The sequence below is a fragment of the Peromyscus maniculatus genome, chromosome 17, assembly GCF_049852395.1.
Source record: "Peromyscus maniculatus bairdii isolate BWxNUB_F1_BW_parent chromosome 17, HU_Pman_BW_mat_3.1, whole genome shotgun sequence".
Classification (NCBI taxonomy): Eukaryota; Metazoa; Chordata; class Mammalia; order Rodentia; family Cricetidae; genus Peromyscus; species Peromyscus maniculatus.
The window spans coordinates 59,648,856-59,672,965 of NC_134868.1; the positions used below are offsets into that span (position 1 = coordinate 59,648,856).

General features: G+C 48.4%; 1 protein-coding gene and 1 long non-coding RNA gene across 3 annotated transcripts in view; one reads left to right on the forward strand and one right to left on the reverse strand.

Moving 5' to 3' along the window:
• The window catches only part of Col4a1 (collagen type IV alpha 1 chain), a 118,302-nt gene extending 111,350 nt beyond the window's left edge, over positions 1 to 6,952 (forward strand). Inside the window, exons 50-52 of the mRNA XM_006981332.4 lie at positions 2,834 to 2,948; positions 4,314 to 4,486; positions 6,139 to 6,952. Of these exons, the coding sequence (XP_006981394.2) occupies positions 2,834 to 2,948; positions 4,314 to 4,486; positions 6,139 to 6,220 (370 nt within the window). The 3' untranslated portion in view covers positions 6,221 to 6,952. The remainder of the gene's footprint in view (positions 1 to 2,833; positions 2,949 to 4,313; positions 4,487 to 6,138) is intronic.
• A 7,576-nt stretch (positions 6,953 to 14,528) lies between these two features.
• Positions 14,529 to 19,663, reverse strand: LOC121823451 (uncharacterized). Of its 2 annotated transcripts, none has more exons than XR_006064932.2 (4): positions 19,001 to 19,663; positions 16,833 to 17,674; positions 14,939 to 14,988; positions 14,529 to 14,563 (listed from the first exon to the last, which is right to left on the reverse strand). It is a non-coding gene; the product is annotated as an uncharacterized LOC121823451 (long non-coding RNA). The 2 variants fall into 2 exon arrangements; XR_013045427.1 differs by having other exon boundaries at positions 16,833 to 17,008; positions 19,001 to 19,638.
• Between the last annotated feature and the right edge of the window lie 4,447 nt (positions 19,664 to 24,110).

Sequence of the window (24,110 nt, forward strand, 5' to 3'; positions counted from 1 at the left end):
CCAGCTCCCAAATGTCCTTCTTTTTGAAAGGATGAACCATGACCCGTTGAATGGGTGCACATTGCATTTCATTTACCTGCGCATCCACAGCTCACCTGTTAGCGGTTATCGGGGTTGACTGTTCGCTGACTAAGGGCACTCGGAGTGTGGGTGTTCACACCTAAGGGCACTCGGAGTGTGGGTGTTCACACCTAACTTCTTGCCTTTAGTCCTTCTGCTGCGTCTAGAATTGGAATTTCTGAGTCATACATTGGTGCTATTTTTAAGTGTTTAGGAAACTTCCTCCCTGTTTTTCCACAGTGTCTGTGCCCTTGGCATTTGGACATTCCCGCCAGCCGGGCACAAGGGATCTCTCCCCTTCCTCCACATTCTCACCGATGCTCGCCATTTTCTGTTGTATTTTTTATGGTAGCCTGATGGTTGTGAAGTGAAGCCCAAGGAACTGTAGTTATTGAATATATAATATATGACTCATCTGTTTATGTAGTGTTTGTGCATAAAAAATTATACAGATTTATGTCACTCAAATATATGCATGATCCCCCAAACCACAGAATTAATTATGCAATAACAAAGATCCATCTCACATTCCCTCTTACTCCATCAAATTTTGCCCCCTTGAGGCAGTGTTACACCCATTGGGAATGCGTAGGTCTCTGGCTGAGTGATTCCTAAATTAAGCTTGTCCTCGCTGACATCTGGAGTGTTTTCAGTTCAAGAGCTTGCCTGGTGGGAAGTAAGACAGGAAGCTTTATGAGTGAGAAGTGTGAGTTGTCCTATTTTTGCCCATTTCCATCAAATTAGAAGTCGACTGTTCAGCTGTTACTGAAACCTAACAGAAACACGGAAATGGACAGACGTCATAAAGAGTTTACTTTACTGAAGATAGCAAGAATGAGAAGTCGGCGGTTCTCCTTAGGAGTTTAGGAGAGCACCAGGCGTTTCCAGATTCCCACTTGAGGCAGGTCTCACTCAATATGCAGCCCAGTCTGGCCTTGAACTTGAGATCTTTATGCCTCGGCTTCTTAAGTGCTGGGATGCTGGGTCTACCCCACCATGTCTGGATCCAAATCCTTCCAAAACAATCCCTCCAAACCCACAAGCACAAAGACAGCCTGGCAGCCCCACCAGAGGGTATTGGAGGACAGAACCACAGGCTCTCTGTGGTTGTGCCCTGAGGTCTCTCGGGACCGCCTTTCTTATTTTTATCTTTTGGAGCTATCAGAAAATTAATGTTATTGGTCTTAGGCTGGAGAATGTCATTTGTTACATTTCAAGCGTACATAGAGCACACAACACTCCACACACACGTGTGTCCAGGGTGTGCTAAAGGCCCAAGAAAGAGAATTAACTTTTTGTGTGGCTTTCTTTCTAGCTTTCCTTGGAAAACAGGTAGAAAATGATTATCATTTATGTTTCTTGATTACTTTTGGAATGACACCCATTCTGGTCTGGATTTGGTTGCAGATCTGGGAAGTGTCTGTCTGTGGACGTGTGTCTTCACGGGGCCCTCCTGGTTCTGTGAGCACACTTGAAATACCAGACTTGTTTCAGTGTCTCAGGACTCAACAGTCCAGGGCCCCTATGCCCCTGCAGCTTGAGGGGCCTTCCAGGTCTCACATGGTCCTTTATCCACGTGTCTCTCTGATTCCCTGTTGTTGTGACATGGCCCTCTTCTCGGGGCTGAGAGTTACTTTGATGGCTTCCAGCTATGTCTCAGGATCTCCAGGTTCCTTTTTTCCCATGGGGAGGCCCCGAAACGTCATTTTAGAAACCCCGACACAAATCTTTCCTTTTGAGTTTTGAGCCATGAAGGTGGGAGCTCTTGTCTTTGTCCTATCGGCCACGATTTCTGAGTACTTCCTCTGGCTTTCTTCAGACAGGAGTGGCGGTAAAGCCACAGTTTAATCACCTGAGGTTGGAGAGCAAGGGACACTGCGGGTGGCCTGGGCTGTGACACTGGCCATGACTCTAGTGTCTTCATAAATACAGGGAATGGGGCCACTGACAGCCTGCTGAGTCTTCTGGAGGGCAGAGATGCCTTCTATGTGGCCATCTACCCCCCCCCAGCACTGAGGCATCCTGGGAAGGGGGGCACTTCTACCAGCTGTCCTGTGTCCATGTCTGAGAGGCAGATGGCAGCAGACGGGCCAGGCGATTTCAATTCCAGTGGCTGGTGTTTAAGGGAACCTATTAATTCATCTGCATTTGTGTGAATAAAGTAGAAAGCATAGGAAGTGTGTGCACGCACGTGGACACACACACACACACACACCACAGAAAATGGAATGACTAATCCAGCCGCCCGCCCACTCCCCGTCCATCCGTATGCAGAACTCGCTGTAATTATTCACACGTTTGTTCTCATTTAGCAGCGTGGCTAACACTCTCTTCACTCTGTGACTGGAATGTAATTATTTTGCTGCTGCTGTTTGTGTTTTTTAAGCATGGCACTCCTCCCTCGCCATCCGGTGCTCCCTCACCATCCGGTGCTCCCTTATTTGGACGAGCTTTAGAACACTGGAGGCCCCTACTGTTTCTGTCTGTCCCGGGGTGCCCTGTCATGGCTGGGCTTGAGCCAGCCTGGCACAGGAGGAACCTTGTCTTGGGGAGGGACCCGGTCAGTGCTTCCCTCGGCCTCCCGTGGCCTCCCCATCTTTCTTCTTTTAGAATAGGTTGTTAAAAAAGCAACTGTTTCGAATTGAATGTTTTAGGACAGGGATGGGAGGCCCCGAACTGGACCAGGAGAAAGAGGGAGAGAGGGCAAAGCGGGGCAGGGCTGTCCCCAGGTCCCACCCATGCTGACCGCCTGCTCCCTCTCCCTCCCTCCCAGGTGTGCAGTGTGTGAGGCGCCGGCCATGGTGATGGCGGTGCACAGTCAGACCATTCAGATCCCGCCGTGCCCCAACGGTTGGTCCTCACTGTGGATTGGCTACTCCTTCGTGATGGTGAGTGCCGGGGGGACTTCACTTCCCTGGAAGGGCTCCCACTAATGTCTGTTAGCTCCTCCATCCCTCCAAGTTTCCTACATCATCCCCTGCTCCTTGAGCATAACTTGGAGCCTGGCTTCTTGCTTAGTGTCTCCAGGGCTCCCTGCTCCTCCATGTGGGGAGCTGCTGCCTGCCATGAGCCTGGGGTCCACAGTGTCTCCAGGGCTCCCTGCTCCTCCATGTGGGGAGCTGCTGCCTGCCATGAGCCTGGGGTCCACAGTGTCTCCAGGGCTCCCTGCTCCTCCGTGTGGGGAGCTGCTGCCTGCCATGAGCCTGGGGTCCACAGTGTCTCCAGGGCTCCCTGCTCCTCCATGTGGGGAGCTGCTGCCTGCCATGAGCAGGGAGCTTCTAGAGTGTGGAAGCTCCATAGCCGTGTGGCCAGCACCCAAAGCCTGCCCAGCTCCTCCGGTGTGTTATTAACTCACAGGGGCACCCGAGATAAGAGGGGACATGGGTATTACCGGGAGCTTGCGCTTCTTCAGTCACGGCAGTGGCCAGGAGGACAATCCTCTTGGGTAATTCTCAGGATGCACCCTGGGCAGGGAGGCTCACTCCCCTGTCCTCCCTGGTTAATACCCAGAATGCACCCTGGGCAGGGAGGCTCACTCCCCTGTCCTCCCAGGTTAATACCCAGAATGCACCCTGGGCAGGGAGGCTCACTCCCCTGTCCTCCCAGGTTAATACCCAGAATGCACCCTGGGCAGGGAGGCTCTCCTATCCTCACCTGCCTATTTTCAGACGTTTCTTGGTCCCTTGCATCCTTTCTCTTGAAAAGACAAGTACTACAGGGACAATTCCCTGTGTGGAGAACTCATTACAGCTTATTCCACTTTATCACCACACTGAAAAATATTGATTAAATGCACACAAGTCCTGAACTAGTAAGAAAACGGGTAAGAATTTACCAACCTCAAATAAGCGACCCCACCCGGACATGGTTGTCATTCTCTTTAAAATCCCTGGGACAGAACCAAGTTGTTGATTTGACCTACAACTTAACATTCATTAGCCTTGTTATTTGACGTGAAAAGGAGTTCCTGAGTGCTTTCTGAGAAAGCTGGGCGCTCTTCTCCCACTCGGAGGAGCTGATGTCTGGTTTCTGGGATTGTGTAGGCCCGAGTACCCCAACCTTGCCTGCAGGCCTGGATGGTGGACCATCATGGGTATTGAGCAGGTGTTTGGGCCCAGAGTTTGTGAGCCTGGGGAGCAGGTGGGGGAACTTGGAGCTTCACTGAGGAGACACCGTGGCTCCTTCCTAGGGACAGTGGCTTTCTCTCTCTGGGTGATGAAACCTCAGACTCATGCCTTATGTTTGTCCCACAGCATACCAGCGCTGGTGCTGAAGGTTCTGGCCAAGCCCTTGCATCCCCTGGGTCCTGTCTGGAAGAGTTTAGAAGCGCTCCATTCATTGAGTGCCATGGCCGAGGAACATGCAATTACTATGCAAATGCTTACAGCTTTTGGCTCGCCACCATAGAGAGAAGCGAGATGTTCAAGTAAGTCAGAATGACCCTCTGCTGGAGGGCTCTTGTCTCTCGGTACCCTTTCTTTTCCATTTCCTGTGACCCATCCCATCGTCAGAGTCTGTTCTGCGTGGGCAGATGACCCATCTGATTTTCAAAGGGGAACCAAGGTGATAGGCTTGATTCTGTATGTTGGGGAGCTGAGAGAGAAAAGAGGTCATTTGCCGTGTTTGTAGATGAGTGTGCTAAAATGTTATCAAAAGCAGCTGAAATCTTCAAACAGCAGGGGAAACATTGTATCCTCAGTAGCCAGGGAGGAGGGCGGGCCACTCATCCCTGTGGTGGTTACATGATGCGTGCAGGGTATGTGGAAGGGACATTCTAAGGAACTCGACAAAAGACTTTTTTTTAGACTTGTGTGAATAAAAATTCCTTTCAACACAAATATTACTGAAATGATAGCGATATCTTTCCCTTCCTGTCCCTTCCCGTTTCCAAGATTCATCTGAAAACAATGGTCCTAGGGCTGCCGGCTCTGTTGAAGTTAATCTGGTCCCTCTCCAGTGGTCAGGAGCACATTATGCTCCTCCGTCCTCCATCATGTGTCAGCAGGAGCAGATGCAGGTGGCTGATGGGACAGGGGAAGCCTCTTCCTGCTCCTCGGCAGATGAGGCTGCTGTCTCCTGCAGACAAGCCTGTCTGTCTGCTCAGCCATGAGGAGCTCTGTAGTCATCTTGTCTTTCAGATTAGGTCATTCCTTGCTAAACACCCCAAAGTATCATGTTCTTGACTGCTAGCTTACAGGAAAATGTCAGCTGTGCAAACACAGTCTAGACTCTGCTCCTTACCCCTCAGCTTGGGGAGGGCTTCCTCATGAGGTTAGTAGCCGAAAATGGGATTTTTTTTTCTCTTTGAAACAGCCCCCTGGTTATAATGCTTCCTTAAACAAAATTAGATAAGATTTTTTTTTTTTTTTTTTTTTTTTTTTAGCTAGAATTTGCTAGAGTAAGCTCCTTCAAGTTCAGGACAAGAAGCTCTTACATGTGGTGAACTACATTTAGTAGAATTTGATGAGTACCAATCAGAGTTGAGATTTTTACCTTTCCACTGACTCAAATAAGGTGGAATTTCTAGGGTCAAGACAAGTCTCAGCTGCTAAATGTGCCCCCTCTTTGGCTTCACCTCAGGCCGTGTGTATCTAGACACCTACGGGGCCGTGGACACGTTTCAGTTATGAATAATGTCAGTTCATTATTCCAGGTCTGCCACTTACCCCACCATCCAACAAAACTGAATGAGCACTCACTCTTGGTTAAATATGGTGGAGAAAATATTCCTCCATACCCTGGGGAGGCTCTAATCCACTGGAGACGATGAAAAGATAACTATAGTGCAAAGCATAGCATGGTCCTGTGGCTGAGAGGTGACCTCAGCTGGGCTCAGGTGGGCTCAGGCGTGCAGATAATATCTAAAATGTCCCCCTGTTGTGGAACCACGGTCCCGGGTCCTGGTGCGCGCCTGCTCAGAGATCAGGGGGACGGCGGTTGCTCATTGTCACCCGTGTGGGTGGGTGTGTCTCTGGTCCCTGAGGTGTCACAGGGCTTGGGAGAAGTGCCTGGGGAATGTACCTGGGTTTCTGGTGGTTCACAAGTCCATGCTGATGGCGTAACTGTGCTGTGTTCCAGGAAGCCCACGCCGTCCACCTTGAAGGCAGGGGAGCTTCGCACTCACGTCAGCCGCTGCCAAGTGTGCATGAGAAGAACCTAAGGAGGCCGCCTCTGCCGCGTCACAATATGGTGCTACTCCTCCTCGTCCTCTCCTCCCTCCCGTTTTATTTTTTAACAGCAATGAACCCTAGAATTATACCCCATGTACCTCACTGTCCACTATGAAAACCATAAAGTGCCTTATAGGGATTTGCGTAACTAACACACTCTGCTTCGTTGGCTTCTGTTTGCGGAAGGAGAAGGACAGACAGCGATAAGCTTTCCATAGTGGCACATACCTACCAAATGGCACTCATGATCAAATAAAAGAATGAATTGCCTTTTGCAATCCAGTGCACTGATGTGTGAGGTGAGAACTCCATAAGAAACCCAAGGTGCTACGGGTACATGGTACCCTCCAGACAGCCCACAGCCCGTTTCAACCTGTCGCCCCAGATGTGAGCGTCTGTCTCTACCACTGTCTAGCGTTTCCAAATCAGGTCCCTCGATGGTCTGTGCAAAGAGCAGGTCAAGGAAACTGGTTTCTTCCACCCTTTACATGGAATTCCATCTTTTCAGCCCCAAAACACCAACTTATGCCCTGTGTGGTACTACGCAGCTGCTTTTGTGGAAGTCATGGCTTTCCTGTGGAATAAAGATGGTCCAAAGGTAGACAGAAAATAAGTATATATATATGTATTAGTAATTTATATAGATGTCAGCAATTAGGCAGGTCAAGTTCTAGTGTAGAGCCCGTTGTTAAATAAAGCATGCTTCGTTCTTCTCTCTCGAAGACTGTGCTGTTCCTTCACAGGGTCTCCAACACCAGACCACCAAATGTGAAACACCAGCTTCCCTCATTGACTCCCAAACCAAAGACGGTGTTATTGCCAAAGCCAAACTCATTCCTAAACATGGTGTCTACGCTCATGAGCCCTGTGCCTGGGCGCTTACGGCGATTACTCTGTTCGGAGTATTTTCAGGGTTTTAAACACTAACCGCAGACCGAATGACTCACTTCCCAGAGCGGTGACAGCCAAGGCCTTCGATAGCATCCCTCATCCTGCATCCCAGCAGCATTTCACACCTGAGCACACACAGGCCACTTCGCAGGGGCTGTGCCAGCTCCTGCAGGGAGTGAACAGGTCGCAGGAGGGCAGACTCGGACCACTATGCTTGAAGTGACATTTCACTAGAAGTACCCCCCCCAAAAAAAAAAAACGTTTTTAAGACTACTAAGGCCTTCTGTGTAATTTCTTTAAATGTGTATTTCTTAAGAATTCAAATTTGTAATAAAACTATTTGTATAAAAATGAAGCTCTTATGGATTTGTTGCTAGAACTATACCACTTGAAACATTAAAGAAAAAGTTACTGCACGTACCGCTAATAAACCTGTAAGCTTTGCTGCGTACCTTAGATCATTTTTATTTTGTATTTGTTCAAACAAGAGTCCTGGACTGGGGGTAATTTATAGTGATGAACTGCAGAGGAGAGACAGCCTCCCCTCTGGCCCCTTCCTTCCTCTGTCATCCCAGGTCCCGCTAGACACAAGGAAGCAGAACTCGAGCAGCCCATGAAATACAGAGCCTGCCACTGAGATTGGCACCATTGGGCCTTAGAGCAGCGGACACACTTCTGTCATAGAGGGGGACTGGAGCAGAAGGTTGGATTCAAAATCATCTGAGGTGGTAAAGACAGATGTGTGCTGGAGAGATGGCCCAGTCAGAGGATGTGACTGTGGAACTCCAGTGTGTACATAAAAAGTCAGGTGTGATGGTACATGCTAGTCTCCCAGCACTGGGGAGCCTGAGACAGGCCGATCCCTTTCCTGGAGCTTGCTTATGAGCCAATCTGACTGAGTTGGGGAGCTCCAGGTTCAGTGGGAGACTGTCTCAAAAAATAAAAGTGACCGGAGAAGACACTGGGTGTTGACTTTCAGTCTCCACATGCACACACACTCACACACTGGTACAAAAAGAAGTTAGTTTTTGTGTGTGTGTATGTGTGTGTGACTTAAGCTTTGGCAATTTTGTGGTTTAAGACAGTGTCTCACTATATAGACCCCCTGGCTGATCTGGAATTTTCCCTGTAGACCATGCTAGCTTCGAACTCACAGAGATCTGCCTCTGCCTCCCCAGTGTTTGGATTAAAGGTGTGTGTCACCACACCTGGCAAGCTTCAGTTTAAACTGGGTTGAAATACAGTCTGTGTGGGATGGATGTGTTTTCCCCGTTTTCACGAAAAGGTAAACTCAACCAGCAAAGCTGTACCAAGGATGAATTAGGATAATACATGAGAAACCTTTACATACAAGGAAGAAACAGTATCATGAGAAGACACTGTGTAAAGATAAAAGAGGATAACATACTGTGAACCAAACACGGTGCCCGGAACACTCACATTACTAGACCTGGGACACAGGGGAGGTCTGGTTTGGGTCCTCTGCCCACTTTTGACATAACTGATGGACAGAGTTCTTTGTGTTTTCCTCTGGGAGAATGGAGAAGACTATCATAGGCTCCTTGTGGCCATCACTGAGTCACTCCCCATGGTTATGTCACCAAACCCCTCAAGGTTCTTACAGTGCTGTGACGTTTTCAGACTCTCCCCCACCCCACCTGCTCTCAGAATGGAGATGGTCTTGGACATGTTTGTCAAAAATCAATTGCTTTTAGATGCATGGGAGATATAGTCAGCTTAATTTTAAAAAGATTGTGTGTGTCGTTAAGTACACAACTTACGCTCCCAGTGATTATCTGGTTCTTAGACAGCTAGTGAGAGAGGCCATCATTTCTCTGCTGGGTTGATTTTGCACCTGTAATTTAACTGGCCACAGACGTGAGTTTATCCTGGGAATTATTTAGTCTGTTTCATCCACCTACATGACTCCACTTTCCATATCAGGTTGTGTTGATTTAGCTTCAAAGTAAATCTTTCTTTAAAAGTAAAATTTATGTGTGTGAGTGATGTGCCTGCACATGTGTACATGCGCCACACGTGTGCTCATGCCTGTGGATGCCGGGAGAGGGCATCAAGTCCCCTGGGACTGGCGCTAAAGATGATTGTGAGCCACCTTTTGGATGTTGGGGATCAAAACCCGTGTTCTACAAGTGCATTAAATGCTCCTAACCACTCAGCCACCTCTCCAGGCCCTGAAGAAAATCCCAAAGGCAGTTCCTGAGTGTCCTCTTACCTTGTATATATTTTCCAGAATGGTTTAGCTGATTCTAATTTCTCTGTTTTGTGTATAAACTTGCGATGCAGCTTTGCTCAAACCCAGGAAACATTCACTGGTGCTCTGACTGGAGTCACAGCTAAATCTTAATCTGGGCAGTCACCACCTTTGCTGAATAATACACATGTAATTTCAAGACAGGGTTTCTCTGTGCAACCACCCTGGCTATCCTGGAACTTGCTTTGTAGACCAGGCTGGCCTTGAACTCACAAAGATCTGCCTGGCTCTGTCTCCCGAGTGCAAGGATTAAAGGCGTGCAGCACTATGCCTGGCTAATTTTTTACATCTTAAAGTAAGATTTATCTGCGCACTGACCTTGATTCTATGATCTTGTTAAGTTCACTTTATAGTTCTTGAGGAACTTTCTTTTGTGCTCTTATTAAGATTCCTCACATAGGCAATTTTGTTGTCTGGAAATAAGAAAAATTTCATTCCTTCCTTTCCGTATTTTTCTCTTCCTATTGATTGGTTGATTGGTTGGTTGGTTGGTTGGTTGATTGCCCTCTGGCACTGACAAGGAAAGAGCCGGATGGAGTTTTTTGTCATTGAAAACAGTGTTGACTGTGGGCCCTTTCTCTACAGATGTTTTTGTCTCTGCGCATACCGATTGTGAGAGGGTGTTAATTCTGTTAAATGCTTTTCTGCATCAACTGTTAGGATCATATTGGTTTTCTCCTTTTCACATGGTTGATGACAGTGATGGACAGTTGAATATTGAGTTGGTCTTATATTTCCACCATGAGGTCCACTCAGTCGTAGTACATTATTCTTTTTATCTGTCAAATCTTTTGTTTGCTAATATTCTATTAGGTTCTTTTTTTGTGTATGCTACTCAGGAAAGCTGCTTTTAGTTTTTCCTTGTATTGTCGTGGTCTGGTTAATTAATTTTCTTGTTGTTGTGCAGTGTGTCCATGTACCATGGCCTGCACATAGAGGGACAACTTGAATGAGTCCTTCTTTCCTTATGCCGTGTGGGTTCTGGGGATTGAACTCAGGTTGTCAGGCTTGGCAACAAGCACCTCTACCTGCTGAGCCATCCCACCGGCCCTTGGTCTGGGTTATGTATCAGAGAATGCCATTTACAAAACACACACTATACAGTGTTCCCTTTTCTGTTTTCTGGAAGAGATCAACCAGAGTTGGTGCTGTTTCATCTTTGAATGTTCAGAAGAATTTGCCAAGGAAACCGTCTGGAGTCTGCAAATGCCTTTTTTGAAAGCTTTCCAATGGTGAATTCAATTTTAAATGGTTGCAGGACATTTCAGGCTCTCTGTTCTTCTCGGACGGCATGGGGAGTTTTCCTTTCACAAGGCAGCCCCTCCTGAATTACTGGATTGTCTGTGCAGAGATATTTATATAATTCCCCTACCAGCTTGTCTGTGGAGCCCACAGTGAGGACCTTTGTTTATTCCCCAGTATTAAAAATTATCATTTCCATTTTTTCTTTGTCAGTATCAATATTGATTTTTTTTTCCATGAATGAGTTTTTGTTGTTTTGTGGGTTTTTTGGTTTTTGTCTCTCTGCTTTCAATTTCATTGATTTGCTAGGCACAGCAGCATAAACCTGTTAATCCCACCACCAGGGAGGCTGAGGCAGGGTGATCATGAGCTCAGGTCCTGCTTGAGTTACAGAGTGGGATCTTGATTTGGAATATTTTTCTTTGAATTTTTTTCTATTCTCTTTATTTCCTTTCATGCTCTTACTTTGGGCTTATTCTGCTCATTTTCTGGCTTCTTCTGCTGGAAGCTTAGATGAGCAGTTTGAGACTTCCTGTTTTAACATCCATGTTGGCTGTTCAAACTACCTCTCTGTGTGTTGACAGGCTGTGTTCATCGGTTGTGTTGTTTGGCCATCCCATTTACATCCAGTCCAGAGCAATAGCTTTGATCTATGGTTTATTTGAGAACGTGTTGTTAGTGTCCAAAGCGTTGGTGAGGCCTCCTGTGAGAGCTCTTGTTTTACTATCTGGTTCCACTATGATTTCATTCTGACCACGGAATAAACAACTCTGACTTCCATGGTTTTACATTTGTTCAAGTTCCCTTTATAACCCAGGGTATGTTCTTTCTTGGTGAACGCCCTTTATGTAATTGAAGATATGGGTCCAATTAGTGTTGGCCCCATGGCTGCATACATTTCTGTTGGAATCCATCTTTTACAGCCTTGTTAATCTTTCAGCCTCCAGATGCATCATCTCTGGAGATGAGAGATGATGTCTCTAGGGTGGAGGTGCCTGTCTTCTCTCACGGTTGGAACGGTCCCTACTCTTTCCAGCCCAGTTAACACTAGGCATGCACACTCTCAATGTCCCACGTCTCCCTGCTGAGCCGACATTTCTCAGGGCTCCATGCACTGCTTCCTGTCTCATAATTATTTTTTCTTCTCAGAAATCTACTTTGTTGGATATCGATACAGCCACTTTTTCTTTTGGATCAGTGTTTTACTAGGGTGGCTTTTCTGTTTCTTCATTTTTATCCTGACCACACAATTGTTATTTGAAGTGAGATTCTTGTAGACAACATATGGCTATATCGTGTTTTCCAAATCTGTTCAGGCAGTCTCTGTCTTAGCTGATGTGATAGACTGCTTTTATGTTTAATTATTGTTATATTTGGATTTTGTGTCTCAGTCTTTGTTTACTTTTTATTTACCACCTCTGAAATTTAGTTTTTCTTTCCTTTTTTTTTTTTTTGACATTTCTGGTATGCTGTTTTAACTCATATTCTATTGCTTGCTATATTGACACATTTTAAATCCAGAAGTAAAGAATTGGTTTTTGTTGTTGTTTGGTCTCATACCCCAGGCTGGACCAGAACTCAACAAGCGGCTAAAATTAGATGTAAGCAGCAGCTCTTCATCCTCAGCCTCCCAAGAGCTGGGACTGCAGGAGTGACCCACCCCATCTGAAGGACAACTTTGAATTTGCCAGACATTTCCCATTTCTGTTTCCTCCCTTTATTCCCAATAAACACAGTTTATTTCTAAAACAAGCTTTTGTTTGTTTGTTTTAAATATTTGAAGAGCTTTTGTTTGTTTGTTTTAAATATCTGAAGAGCTTCCTTCAGGTAGGTCTGCCGGTAATGGCGATCCTGGTTTCCCATTAGCTGAAAAAGTGTTTATCGTGTCTTTCCCTAACGACGGCATTCTGGGCCCTGACCTCTCTCAGTGGCTCTCCATATCGTCTTCTTCTCTTCCCCTGGGCCCCCAGGTTTCAGACCAGAGAACCTCCATTGCTCCTGGTCATCGCTCCCAGAAGAGTGCGCAGCTCTCTGGCTTTTTGTAACGTTCCTCACTGCCTTTGTTTAATTTTCAGACAATTAATTACACTACACTTTGGTGCGGATTCCGGTCTCTGAGCTTCTCCAATCTGTAGATTTGTGTCTTTCCTCGATGTAGAAGTATTTCTGCTTTTGGTCATGGAAGTCCAGCTGTTGGGGGAGGTTCCAGCTACAAGTTCTACTTCACCTGTGTGCTGTGTGGTGCTCATGCCTGGCCGTTTTTTTTTTTTTTTTTCCAGTACTGTCCAGAGCTACCCTGTGAAGGCTACTGTAAGGGAAAACTTACCATAGCACGGTTTTGGAGGCTCTGGTGAGGGGCTCTGTTTAATCACGACATGGCGGATGACAGACAGCATGGCGGAGGCATGCATGAGAGGGAGAAGGAACAGGGTGAGAGACAGGAGACCAGAGAGATGCAAGGGTCATGCCAACTCTTTGTTTAACAGCCTGTTCTTGCAGGAGCTGAACCCCTCCACTCAGTGTACATTTGTGGGGGTCCAGCGCCCACATTTATTTACCTCGGGGACTCTTGAGGAGTGAGGGATAAGAGACTTAGGTAGAAATAAAGAGGGGAGAGAAGCAGAGAGAAACACAGGACAGCCTCGGGTGGGCCTGGATCCTAATCCACGGGCCCTGACTGTCTCTGCCCTAGGATATTTAAAGGAATGCCAAGGGGTGGAGCAAAAGACCTCGCCTCAGCACAGCCAAGTGCAGACCATCTCAGACACCTGCACTCAGGCCGGTGGTCCATTCACCCTCTCTATGCAGACCTGCTGGGTAAAGCCAGGAGGAACCCAAATGGGCCCCAACATACGTTGATTCCTTCTGTGATGCAATTACCCCCTGCTAGTCCCTCCTCTCCAGGACTTGACCACCTCCCAGCATCACCACATTCAGGGGCCAAGCATTGAGCACGAGAGCCCAGGAGAGAATCCACATGTAACCATAGCAGACTTGGGCCATTTACATCAAGGATATCAGCTGGCCACTTCATGAATCTGCGTGGAGGGGTGGCCTGTCATGCACGCCCTTGGCTTGCAAAATAGCAGGGTGATGTCTGAAACTGGAACAAATGTCTGAACTTTGCCATTTATACATTTTTTTCTGCTCTAAAAGGATGTGTTTATTTGTGTGTGTGTGTGTGTGTGTGTGTGTGTGTGTGTGTGTGTGTGTGTGTGTGTGTATGGGTGTGTCCATGCATGTGCTGATTCAGAGACCAGAGGAGGGCATTGAATGTCCTCCTCTTTCCCTCTACAGCTACTCCTTGGAGGCGGGGTCTCTTCCTTCACTTTGTGGCCCTGTTTATTCAGCCAGGCTGGAAGCCAGCAAGCCCCAGCCATATTCCTGTCTCTATAACGAGGAGGCATATGGCTTGTTATACAAGAGTGGGGATTTGAACTCTAGTTCTCACAATTGTGCGGCAAGCTCTCTTAACCACTGATCCATCTTTCTACCCCACTGAAATGCCTCGCTCTTTCCTAAGGCTCAAGAGCACTGTACATCTCTATGCCAGGACTCTTCTATCCCCATATCGCTGCTGGCTCTTCTCCAACATCTGTCTTCCGTGGCCGTTACTACAGACAACACGTATTGTTTGTGTTAGTTGGAGGACCTGTCAACTTCATACCAGAACCCTCGAATCTTTGAAGCCACCAGCTCATCCTGTGTCTGATTCCAAAGGCCGTTGTGTTGTGCTCAGGGTACTAGAACATGACAGTTCAGCCTGACGTCTTAAGGGTTGGGGATGCAGCCCTGAGGCAGGGGTGAGGCCCCCATGCTCCATCCCCAGCACTATGAGAAAATAGATTCCGACCCTTCCACATACAAGTTACAAAAGAGGCTAGAGAGCTGTGTGATTTGGGTCATTTTTATTTGAAGTTATTTTTTTCTGCACCAAAACCATAAGCCAGGAGGAATTGACAGGAAGAGGAAAAAAAAAAAAAACCAAAAACACGTCAGACTGTATTCCCTCATCTAGAGTTCCTCCACTCTCTGCTTTCATCTGTTTCCTCTGCTGTGTATTATCTATCTACCTACCCATCTACCCATCCATCCCCCATCCATTTATCCATCTACCCACCTACTCATCCATCCATCCATCCCCCATCCATTTACCCACCTACCCATCCATCCCCCCATCCATTCATCCACCTACCCACACTTCCATCTATTATTCATCTTCCCACTCCTCCGTCCACCCATTACCCATTGATCTATCATTTCTTCCATCTGTTTCTTCACCATTGACGCTCCACAAGCTTACCATGTTCCAGGAAAAGTGGGAATAAATAACGCCCCGCCCTTCACAATGTTCTGTCAAAAAAAAAAAAAAAAATCAAGTCATCGTAGAACAAACTCACAACTTGTCAGATGTGAAAATTAGGTCGGAACTAAAAATACAGTTACGCAACCGGAAGGGGTGGACCTGAGGGTTGTTCTGGAAATGAAATCAAATACTTGCCTACTTCGCAGTGTCGCCACAAAGAGGAATGAGAGATGGGATGAACTGGGGGCCACAGGCAGAGCACACAGCGGTGGCTCTTCCTCCATGCCAGCCCTGGACTATTTTTCTGCATTTTTTTTTTTTTTTACAGGCAGGTTGATCAAAATTGTTCTGAATATGGTTCCATTGTTTGACTTCATTTGTGCTTGGATTACAGACACTCTGATTTAATTCCCACGATGTAATGCAGCATTTCATTTTCTCAGACTTAAGAAGACCTTACCACAATAGTCTAATTGCCCCCAAGGTGACTTTTCAGTTTGGGGGTTTCGTTGTCTCCAGTCTTTGCAACTCCAGATCTGAGAGATCTACAGGTGATACTCCGAGGTCCTTGTCCTTATTTTCATGACCATCTTAGTTGCATTTGGGGCTAGTCTGTGTTTGTGCTGTGCGTGTGGGAGTGTCACCACTTAACCTAACGTTCCTTCGTGTCCTTTTAGTTTATAAAGCTGTAAACAGCCCCTCCTTACAGATTTAGGGTCACATGACTTCAGGCCATATACACAGAGTGTTAATGATCACCTATTGAAAGATACCCACTTTGCAGCGAACTTAGGAATCTCAAGTTCCCATTCTTCCTAAAAATCATAGTGAGTCATGCCAGCAAGGCAAAGATATTTTTACATGCATTAGGAGGAAAATTCCTCCCCATCCTACATAACTTCTAGAAAAATGAATTTTTTCTATCTGTGTAGCCTTGATGGTGGCGTTGCTTACACTAAATCTCTGCTTCTGGCAGTGTGGCAGGCTCCCTTGGTTCTGAACTGTAGTGGAAAACAACCCGTGCTCCTCTCCGAGACCTTGTGTCTGTTCCTAGGGAGCCCCGCGGTTCAGAGTTAAGTGTCTCGGAAAGGTTCAGACTCCAAGGCTGTGGGAAACCCGATCTTGGTTGCCCTTCAACTTCCACAAGTGTGCACACCAGTCCAAGCTCTTACACACTTCCTTCCTGACCCCCATGCACTGTTGGGACACCAGCTGCCAGTTCAGCGTGTTGTGAACTCAGCTGTCACCAGCTCCTTGTTGGCCCTCAGACCCCGAGATCACTGCCCTCAGGACTCACTGAACCTTTGACTTGTAAGTTGTAACTGTATCCCAGGAACAGGACAGCTGCGCTAGCTAGTCACGTCTGTGGAGTTTGCCTCCAAGCTCTAATGATACAGGAACACGCTTTGAGAAGAGCGGGCCTCTAGGGTGTGGATCCCCAAGCCCCACTGGGGAAATCGGTCACCTGTGCGCACCTGCCCCCAGTGGCATGTCCTGGGGACAAAGTCTCCCACGCCCACACTGCGCAGGATGCTAGGAAGTGCGTGTGAGCCGGGGATCCAGTGACCTGCGTGCATTTGCTAGCGCGGAACGCACAGGGACAAGTGCGCGCGCGCGCGCGCGGGGACCCAGTGGCCTGCGCGCATTTGCGTAGGGGCTCAGGGAGGAGCGGCGCTGCAGCCCCACGCGTTGCGTCTCAGCTGAGTCACCTCCCCGCGGCCCCCGCGTGGGGAGCGCTTCCTCTCACACCCCACTTGAGCTTCCTGAGCTGCGCGGGCCGCGAGGCCGATCCACCGCCTCACCCGGAATAGCCGCGCACACCCGCACCACCGCGCACTCGTGGCGCTGAGTCACCGGGAAACTGAGTCACTCTCCCGCCACCAGGAAATACCTTTTTTAGACTGCCAGTCTGAGCGGGGTTGCGGGTGACTTCGAAGATTTTGGTTGCTTTGCTGATCATCAACTCCCCGCGGAGGCGTGCAGGCCTGTTTTTTTCCATTTTTCCCACGCGATTCCGTTGGCTTGCTGCTGCGGGCGAGTTTGGCACAGCGTGTACCTCTGGGCGCCCTGCGGGGACCAGCTCAGGTTGGGGATGCAGATGGGAACTTCAGGCGGGCGCCCAGCGGCCGCCACACCCCAGGGAGAGGTTGCGGCCCGATTTGAAGGCCGCTATGGCACTTTCCGGAACCATCTGTAGGTGGCGCCCTTGTCCACTTGGTGTCGCGCTTCACCCAGGCAGAAGGCCTTGGTAGGCTGCGGACTTAGTCCGGTTTTGGAGCCCACTAGGAAGCAACGTTGTGGTCAGATCCACGCGTTGTTTAATAGGACTGCGTCGGAAGGGAAGGGAGTGGAGAATCATCTAAACCGTGCAAGTACGGGGAGAACACAGGACCCCGTAGTCAGTGGCTGGGCTGAGCGTGGCTCTGTTGTTAAGGCCTTGTTTCCTGGTCTTAAAGGCTGTTTTGCTGGCCTTAATATCCTCGAGCCTCACGGGAGCATGGTCAAACTCCCAGGGGCCACCCCCTTAAAGAAAACTGAGTCCTTCCTCACCCTCACCCCTGCCAGAAGCCATCAACTGTGAAGAGCTGCACTTTGGGATCCCTGTCACAATGTGTAGAGTTCTCTTCAATGGCTCTCTGTCTAGACTGTTTCTTTTTCTCAGGGGTGGGTGGGTTAGACATTTTTTTCTTCTTTTCTTTTCTTTGGGTGAGGTCAAAGGGGAGGGATGCTGACCTGGGCGGAATGGGAATAAATGTGGTCAGGTGCATTATGTGAAACTCCCAAATCATCAATAAGAATATTAAATAATCAGTAAAAATATTATGTTGGGGAAAAAAATCAGTTACATAAAGCTAAAACGAAATAAAACCAAGAAAACAAAACCCTGAGCCTTGCATCCTGTCACTGCCGACGGCTACTCCAACACATCTGTGAAGGCTCAGGATGACTTGCCGTGTGGAGGATGAGGAGTGACCAGTGTGGGGTGGGCTCCCCTAAGGAGCGTTCCTGAGCATTGGGTGTAAAAATAGAGGCTTGCAGCGTGGCGTGCTCTGGAGAGAGCTGCAACAGCTTGGGTGGGGCTCCTGTCACCACCCACCCCTGCTCAGGGGACCCTTTCCCCAGGGGAGAGAGGAGAGGGAATTAGGGCTGAGCCCCTCAGGAGGCAGAGTGATCGCTGGGAGTTTGAAGCCAGCCTGGTCTGTACAGTGAGACCCTGTCTCATTAAATAAAAAACAAACAAACAAGTAGGCAAGTCGATGGAGATCTATAGAGGAATCCACCTGGCATTGATCTCAGACTTCCACATATGTAAACATGGTGAGCACCCCCCCCACAGACAATGAAAGTGCGTGGAGTACAATTCATCCTTAGCATCATAAAGGCAGTGGTCTTGCTGAATGGCACTACCCTAGTATCATATGCAGTCAGTGAATTAGCCAAGGCGATCTGGGGACCCGCCATGAAGCACAAGTGACATTCCATATCTGAAATTACCGCGATTGCATATTAAGTGCTTTCTCTGTCACACATACGCCAGCGACCGTAACTCACATCTGCATTAGGTACCTTTGCCCCCATGACAGAGTATCGGGATGACTGAGCGGCTTGAGACACCAGGCTTTTCTCATTACTATGATAAAGATCCCGAAAGAAGCAACGCTAAGAGAAGTTTATTTGGGCCATCGTGGCAGGGGGGCCTGGTGTCCAGAGCTGCTCGTGGTTGTGGTGGTAGAAGCAGAGCCTCCAATTTAAGTCTCAGTGGCTAACCGGACTATAGCCCGTAGGCCTGCCCCTACAGCCCTACCTCTGTCCAAGAGGTTCCACAACCTCACAAACCAATGCCACCAACCGAGGCCCAAGAGTTCAAAATCCTAACAGATGCGAGACATGCCTCGCTGAAACTCTATCAGTGGCCCAGTCCTGATGTCAAGAAAGGCTACGTTTCAGTGGAGGTGGGGAGATGGTAAGCCCAGGACCCCTCCAGCAGGAAGGAGTGAGTGCCTGCGGAAGGCAGGGGAGAAGATGGGCCTCAGGCCGCCTGAAGGTGTGTTCCTTTACCTGGAATTCTCCATGAGATGTTCAGGCTCCTTCCTCAGGCCCCTGGGAGTTCAGTCATCTGCCTGGGACAGTGTGCCAGGGATGGCTGGGGAAAAGGGAGACTTCCATGGACTCTGGGCTACCAGGCTTCTGTGTCAGCATGCCTAACAGCAGCACCTGGCTCTGAGCCCAGCCCGCCTGAGTCGGTTCTGAAGGAGTGCTGGCCGTGACTTAGCTGGCCCAGCTTTTCTAGGTAGCCGTGCTCTGCTGCGTTGCGAACAAGCTGGTGGTTCTGCGGAACATGCTTAGGACCAAGTGTGACAGCTGAGGGTTTGGGCCCCGGCATCCTCTGTCAACTCTAGTAACAGCTGTGGCTTCCAGAAGAATCAAATGACCCTGCGCTCTCTGGTTGATCTAACCGCTCACCTCTTGGCATGGCCAGCAAGCCGGTTATAAATAGGAGCTGGACATGTTGCTGTGTTCCGGTTGCTAGGTGATCCCCATGGCTCCTGTGACATCATGTCCCAGGGAAGCCAACCTTCATCACGGCAAAATAACTCCATAAATAGGCCAGTGGGCATTAGTAGTGTTCCAGCAAATTCTGCAGAGTCGGCCATGCCTTATCAGGTAGTATTCAGGAGCTGTGGGTGACAGAGTTCAAACCTGGTCAGGCAGCAGCTGGCCATCCAAGTGACCACTTGACTCAGGAGCGTGGAGTCTGGCTCACGACTAACCATTTGCAGTCTCTCACGGACATCTTTTGCGGTGTGCTCCCGATCGCGTTAGGTGCTTTGCACCAAGGGACGTCCCCGTTTATGACGGGCTTCTGAACCTGCTGAGCCCTTTCCAGAGTGTTCATGCAGCAGACGGCAATGGAGACACAGACACCAGACCCCGGGCCTTGGTTTTACTTTGGTGATTTTGTCACAGCCTCTGCCCCACCTTTGTGTCCTCCCATCCTCGCCACATGGGACAGGGTTGAGATGATGATGTTTATTAAGAAGTCAAAAATCAAACCATTTCACATAACCAGGTTTTCAGTCATACTGAGTGTCGTCTTCAAGATCAGACCCATCTTTGCCACGCTCTCACAAGACAAGCACCACTTCGGCTGGAGGTGTGGTGTAGCTGCTGAAAAGTCTGCCCGGGATGTACAGAGCCCCAGGGACTATCCCCAGCTCCACATAAACCTGGCCTGGTGGCATGTGACTGTCCACCCAGACTCCAGGAGGCTGAGGCTGAAGGATCGAGGTCAGCCTCGGCTGCACGAAACCTCCATCCTAGGGTGAGTCTGGCTAGTGTTCCCTCCAATCTCCCTTCTCCTCCACTAGTGGGAAAAGAAAACACACCCCATTCTGCGAAATACTGGAAGCGTCAGTCAGTCACATGTAGCCATCTTCCTTCCCTGGTTCTGAGGACGAAGTCACAGAGCTAAGGAGTTTTGACATGGTTGTGTCATGGAGTCGTCCTAGAACTTACACTTCTGTTCTCTCCAGGCCACCCACACCTGAAGGGCAGGCTTGTTTCTCCAGGGCTGAGCGAGCCATCCAGCTGGGAAAGCAGAATGCCCTGCTCTATGCAGGTGCTGAAGCCGGGGCATGCCCATAACTGAAGGTTTTCTGGGCATGGGGTTTGGGAATCTACCAGACCCTTGGAAACGGCAGCACGAGTGACTCTCTGTGGCTGTGCTCACATGGGGAGAGCACTCTTCACTTACACACACCTTACCTGTCCCGGGGCTAGGTTTGGTAAGATCAGTCATAGATGTGCCCGAATCACCTTGGTTAGATTCCATTAATCTGCAAAGTGTCAGTGCCAGGCAGCAGTGGTCCGCAGAGCTGTGGGTGCAGAAGTGCCCCCCTCCTTCTTTGCACAGCTGCCCTAAGAAAATGTGTGAGAGCGATTGTCCTCCACCTCACTGGAGACTCGGAACTTCCATGGACTTTCACACACATGCCTGCGCACATTTCCCAGGGCTTCACTGACCATGTCTGTAATGGCTGGTTTTGTGTGTCAATCTGACACAAGCTAGACTCATCAGAGGAAGGAGCCGCAGTTGAGGAAATGCCTCCTTGAGATCCAGCTGTAAGGCATTTATTTTCTCAATTAGTGATCAGCGGGGGAGGGCCCAGCCCATGGTAAGTGGTGCCATTCCTGGACTGGTGGTCCTGAGTTCTATAAGAAAACAGGCTGAGCAAACCATGTGAAGCAAGCCAGTAAGCAGCTCCTATTCATGGCCTCTGCATCAGCTCCTGCCTCCAGGATCCTGCCCGGTTTTGAGTTCCTGACCTGACTTCCTTCAGTGGTGAACAGTAACGTAAGTATAAGCTGAATAAACCCTTTCCTCCCCAGCCTGCTTCTTGGTCATGGTGTTATATAACAGCAATGGAAACCTAACTAGGACAAATTGGTACCAGCATAGGGGGGTATTGCTGTGATCGACCTTACCATGTTTTCGGGAGGATTGTGGAAGGACTTTGGAACTTTGGGCTCCAAGAGCCATTGAGCTGTAAGAGCCCAGTGGAGTGTTCTGTGGGAACTTGGAAGATAAGACTGTTGAGAGCAGTGCAGAAGATGGAGGCCTGGTGTGTGAAGTTTCAGAGGGCAGTTTAAAGACTCCACCAGGGTTATTTGTTATTTTGAGTTAAGAGCCTGTGGTTCTGGTCAGCTGGGGATGAAGAATCAGCTGTGATTAACAAGATACCAGAACTACTAAAGTGAAACTTTGCTGGGAGACTTGATGCTGGTCAGCTGGATCTAAGAAATTAGTGGTGATTAAGACGAGACCAGCATCATTGAAGTGAAACCTTCTGGGGAGTGTTTCCTGAGGGCACAGAGAAGCTGTGTTCCAGAGGCAGCCAAGGTTGTACCTCATGCTGGCAGCCAGACTTGGTAATGTGTAAGAGTCACCCATGTGGTATTGGTTTTGAAAGCATGAAGGGGTCATGGAGGGCAGCTGAGGCTTGGCCCTGTGAGAGGCCAGGAGAGGCCATTGGTGAAGGGGCAGCCCCAGTGGCAGTTGAAGGCCCAGGATGGTGGGGGTCATGCAAAGAAGTTGAAGCTATGAGGAGAGCCTATGAGAGGTGAAAGTACAGCCCAGTTGCAGCAGAAGATTTCAGCATTTTGGAGATGCAGTGCCATGGGGTGACCACCGAGAACAGCAGCAGCTGTGGAGCCCGCTGGAGCCTGAGACAAGCTGTGTGTGCTGCAGAGGGCGGAGCCAGAGAATGACCCAAGTCCTTTGGAGGAGCCCAGAAGATGGTGGGTGAGTGAATTCCAGACATTGGACGGCTGAAATTTAGTTTTGCTGTGATTTAATTGTATCTGTGCCCTGATTTTCCCTCTTGAAATAAAAAAAGTATTTTACTGGAGCCCACAGTTGAGAGACTTTGAACCTTAAAAGACTTTGGGTTTTAAAAGAGATTGGATATTTTAAAGGGACTGAAATTTTAATGTGTTTGAATTTGTAAAGACTATGGGGCTTTTAAAGTTATGTTTTTAATGTGAGGTCTTGGGGATGAATTAGAAAGGAAGGGTTGTCACTTAATAGGATGTGTTTATGTGTCAAGTTGATAGGGGGTCAGTTGTACTGACTGATTTTGTGTGTCAACTTGACACGTTAGAGTCACCAGGGAGGAAGGAGCCGCAGCTCAGGAAACGCCTCCTTGAGATCCAGCTGTAAGGTATTTTCTCAATTAGTGATCAGCGGGGGAGGGCCCAGCCCGTTGTGGGTGGAGCCATCCCTGGGCTGGTGGTCCTGGGTTCTATAAGAAAGCAGGCTGAGTAAGCCATGGGGAGCAAGCCAGTAAGCAGCTCCCCTCCATGATGTCTGCATCAGTTCCTGCCTCCAGGTTCCTGCCCTGCTTGAGTTCCTGTTCCTCCTCCAGTGATGGACCATGATCTGGAAGTGTAAGGCAAATAAATAAACCCTTTCCTCCCCAACTTTTTGCTTTTTGGTCATGGTGCTTCATCACACATAGGAACCCTAACTAAGACAATGTCATAAACTGGGTACACCTGCAATTCTGTCAGTCAGGAGTCAGAGTACAAAGCCACAGCAGGTCTTGTCCTTTGATGACTGGACAGTGGCCTTCCTGGCCTTCTGGGCTTGTAGGAGTTATGCTCTTGTCCTGGCTACGTCTTTATACAGGGGTCTCCTCTGCATCTCTGTCCTGACATGTTTTCCTCTCTAATGACAGCCCTATGGATCAGGGTCTGGCATGTCACTTCAGTGTGACCTCATCTTAGAGCTTATTTCCAAACAAGCACAGATTCTGAGGCTCTGGGGCTTTGGCTTATTATTCGGGTCAAGTGATTCAATCACCACCACCAGGACCCTAGCAAGATGGACTCTACTTAGCAAGAAGCCCCTAGACTTCCTCACCTGAGATCTTTCCCAAAAGATCTCTGATTATAGCTCATTTTATATATATATATATATACATATATACATGTTATATATGTAGCTCATGTTATAGGCCACACACACATATACATATATACATATATATGTTTACTGACAGAGTTTTTAAAATTGTCAATGCTTTGGTTGAATGATATGGGCAGGTTTGTTTTTATTGTTAGGAAGTGCTGATTTCAGATGTCTGTGAGCTTATTTTATCTCACAGGCAATGTACCTGACTGATGTGTTTCTTTGTTGGCTGTCTCTTTTTGGAGGAAGGTTCCTAGAAAACCACAGTGGGCTCTGAGATGACTTGGGGTTGAATGCCACACAAACCCAAGTTATAATTATACTCTCCTCTGCCGTAGATTTTCCAAAAACAGCCTCCCCGCTCCTCAGACGGCGAGGCCTCTGGAATAATGGCCCCATTTATTATTCACAATGTGACAGCCCAGTGATTGCCTTTTATTTAAGTGAAAGGTCAAGGGGTTTTGATTTAAACAAGGGTTGAATCAAAGGTGTCACGTCCACAGAGGTGGCACACCGTGACAGATGGAAGACAGACGTTCCGTGACCTGACTGTACACTGTGATGGCTGCACTCACCTGCTGGAACATCATTGTCTCGTTCTGGGAGGGAAACAGTCCACCCCACACCTCACCAGCACCTCCACTGTTTCGGAAAGTCGGGCTACGATTTGGGAAGTTCAGTTCCTTACAGAAGACAACT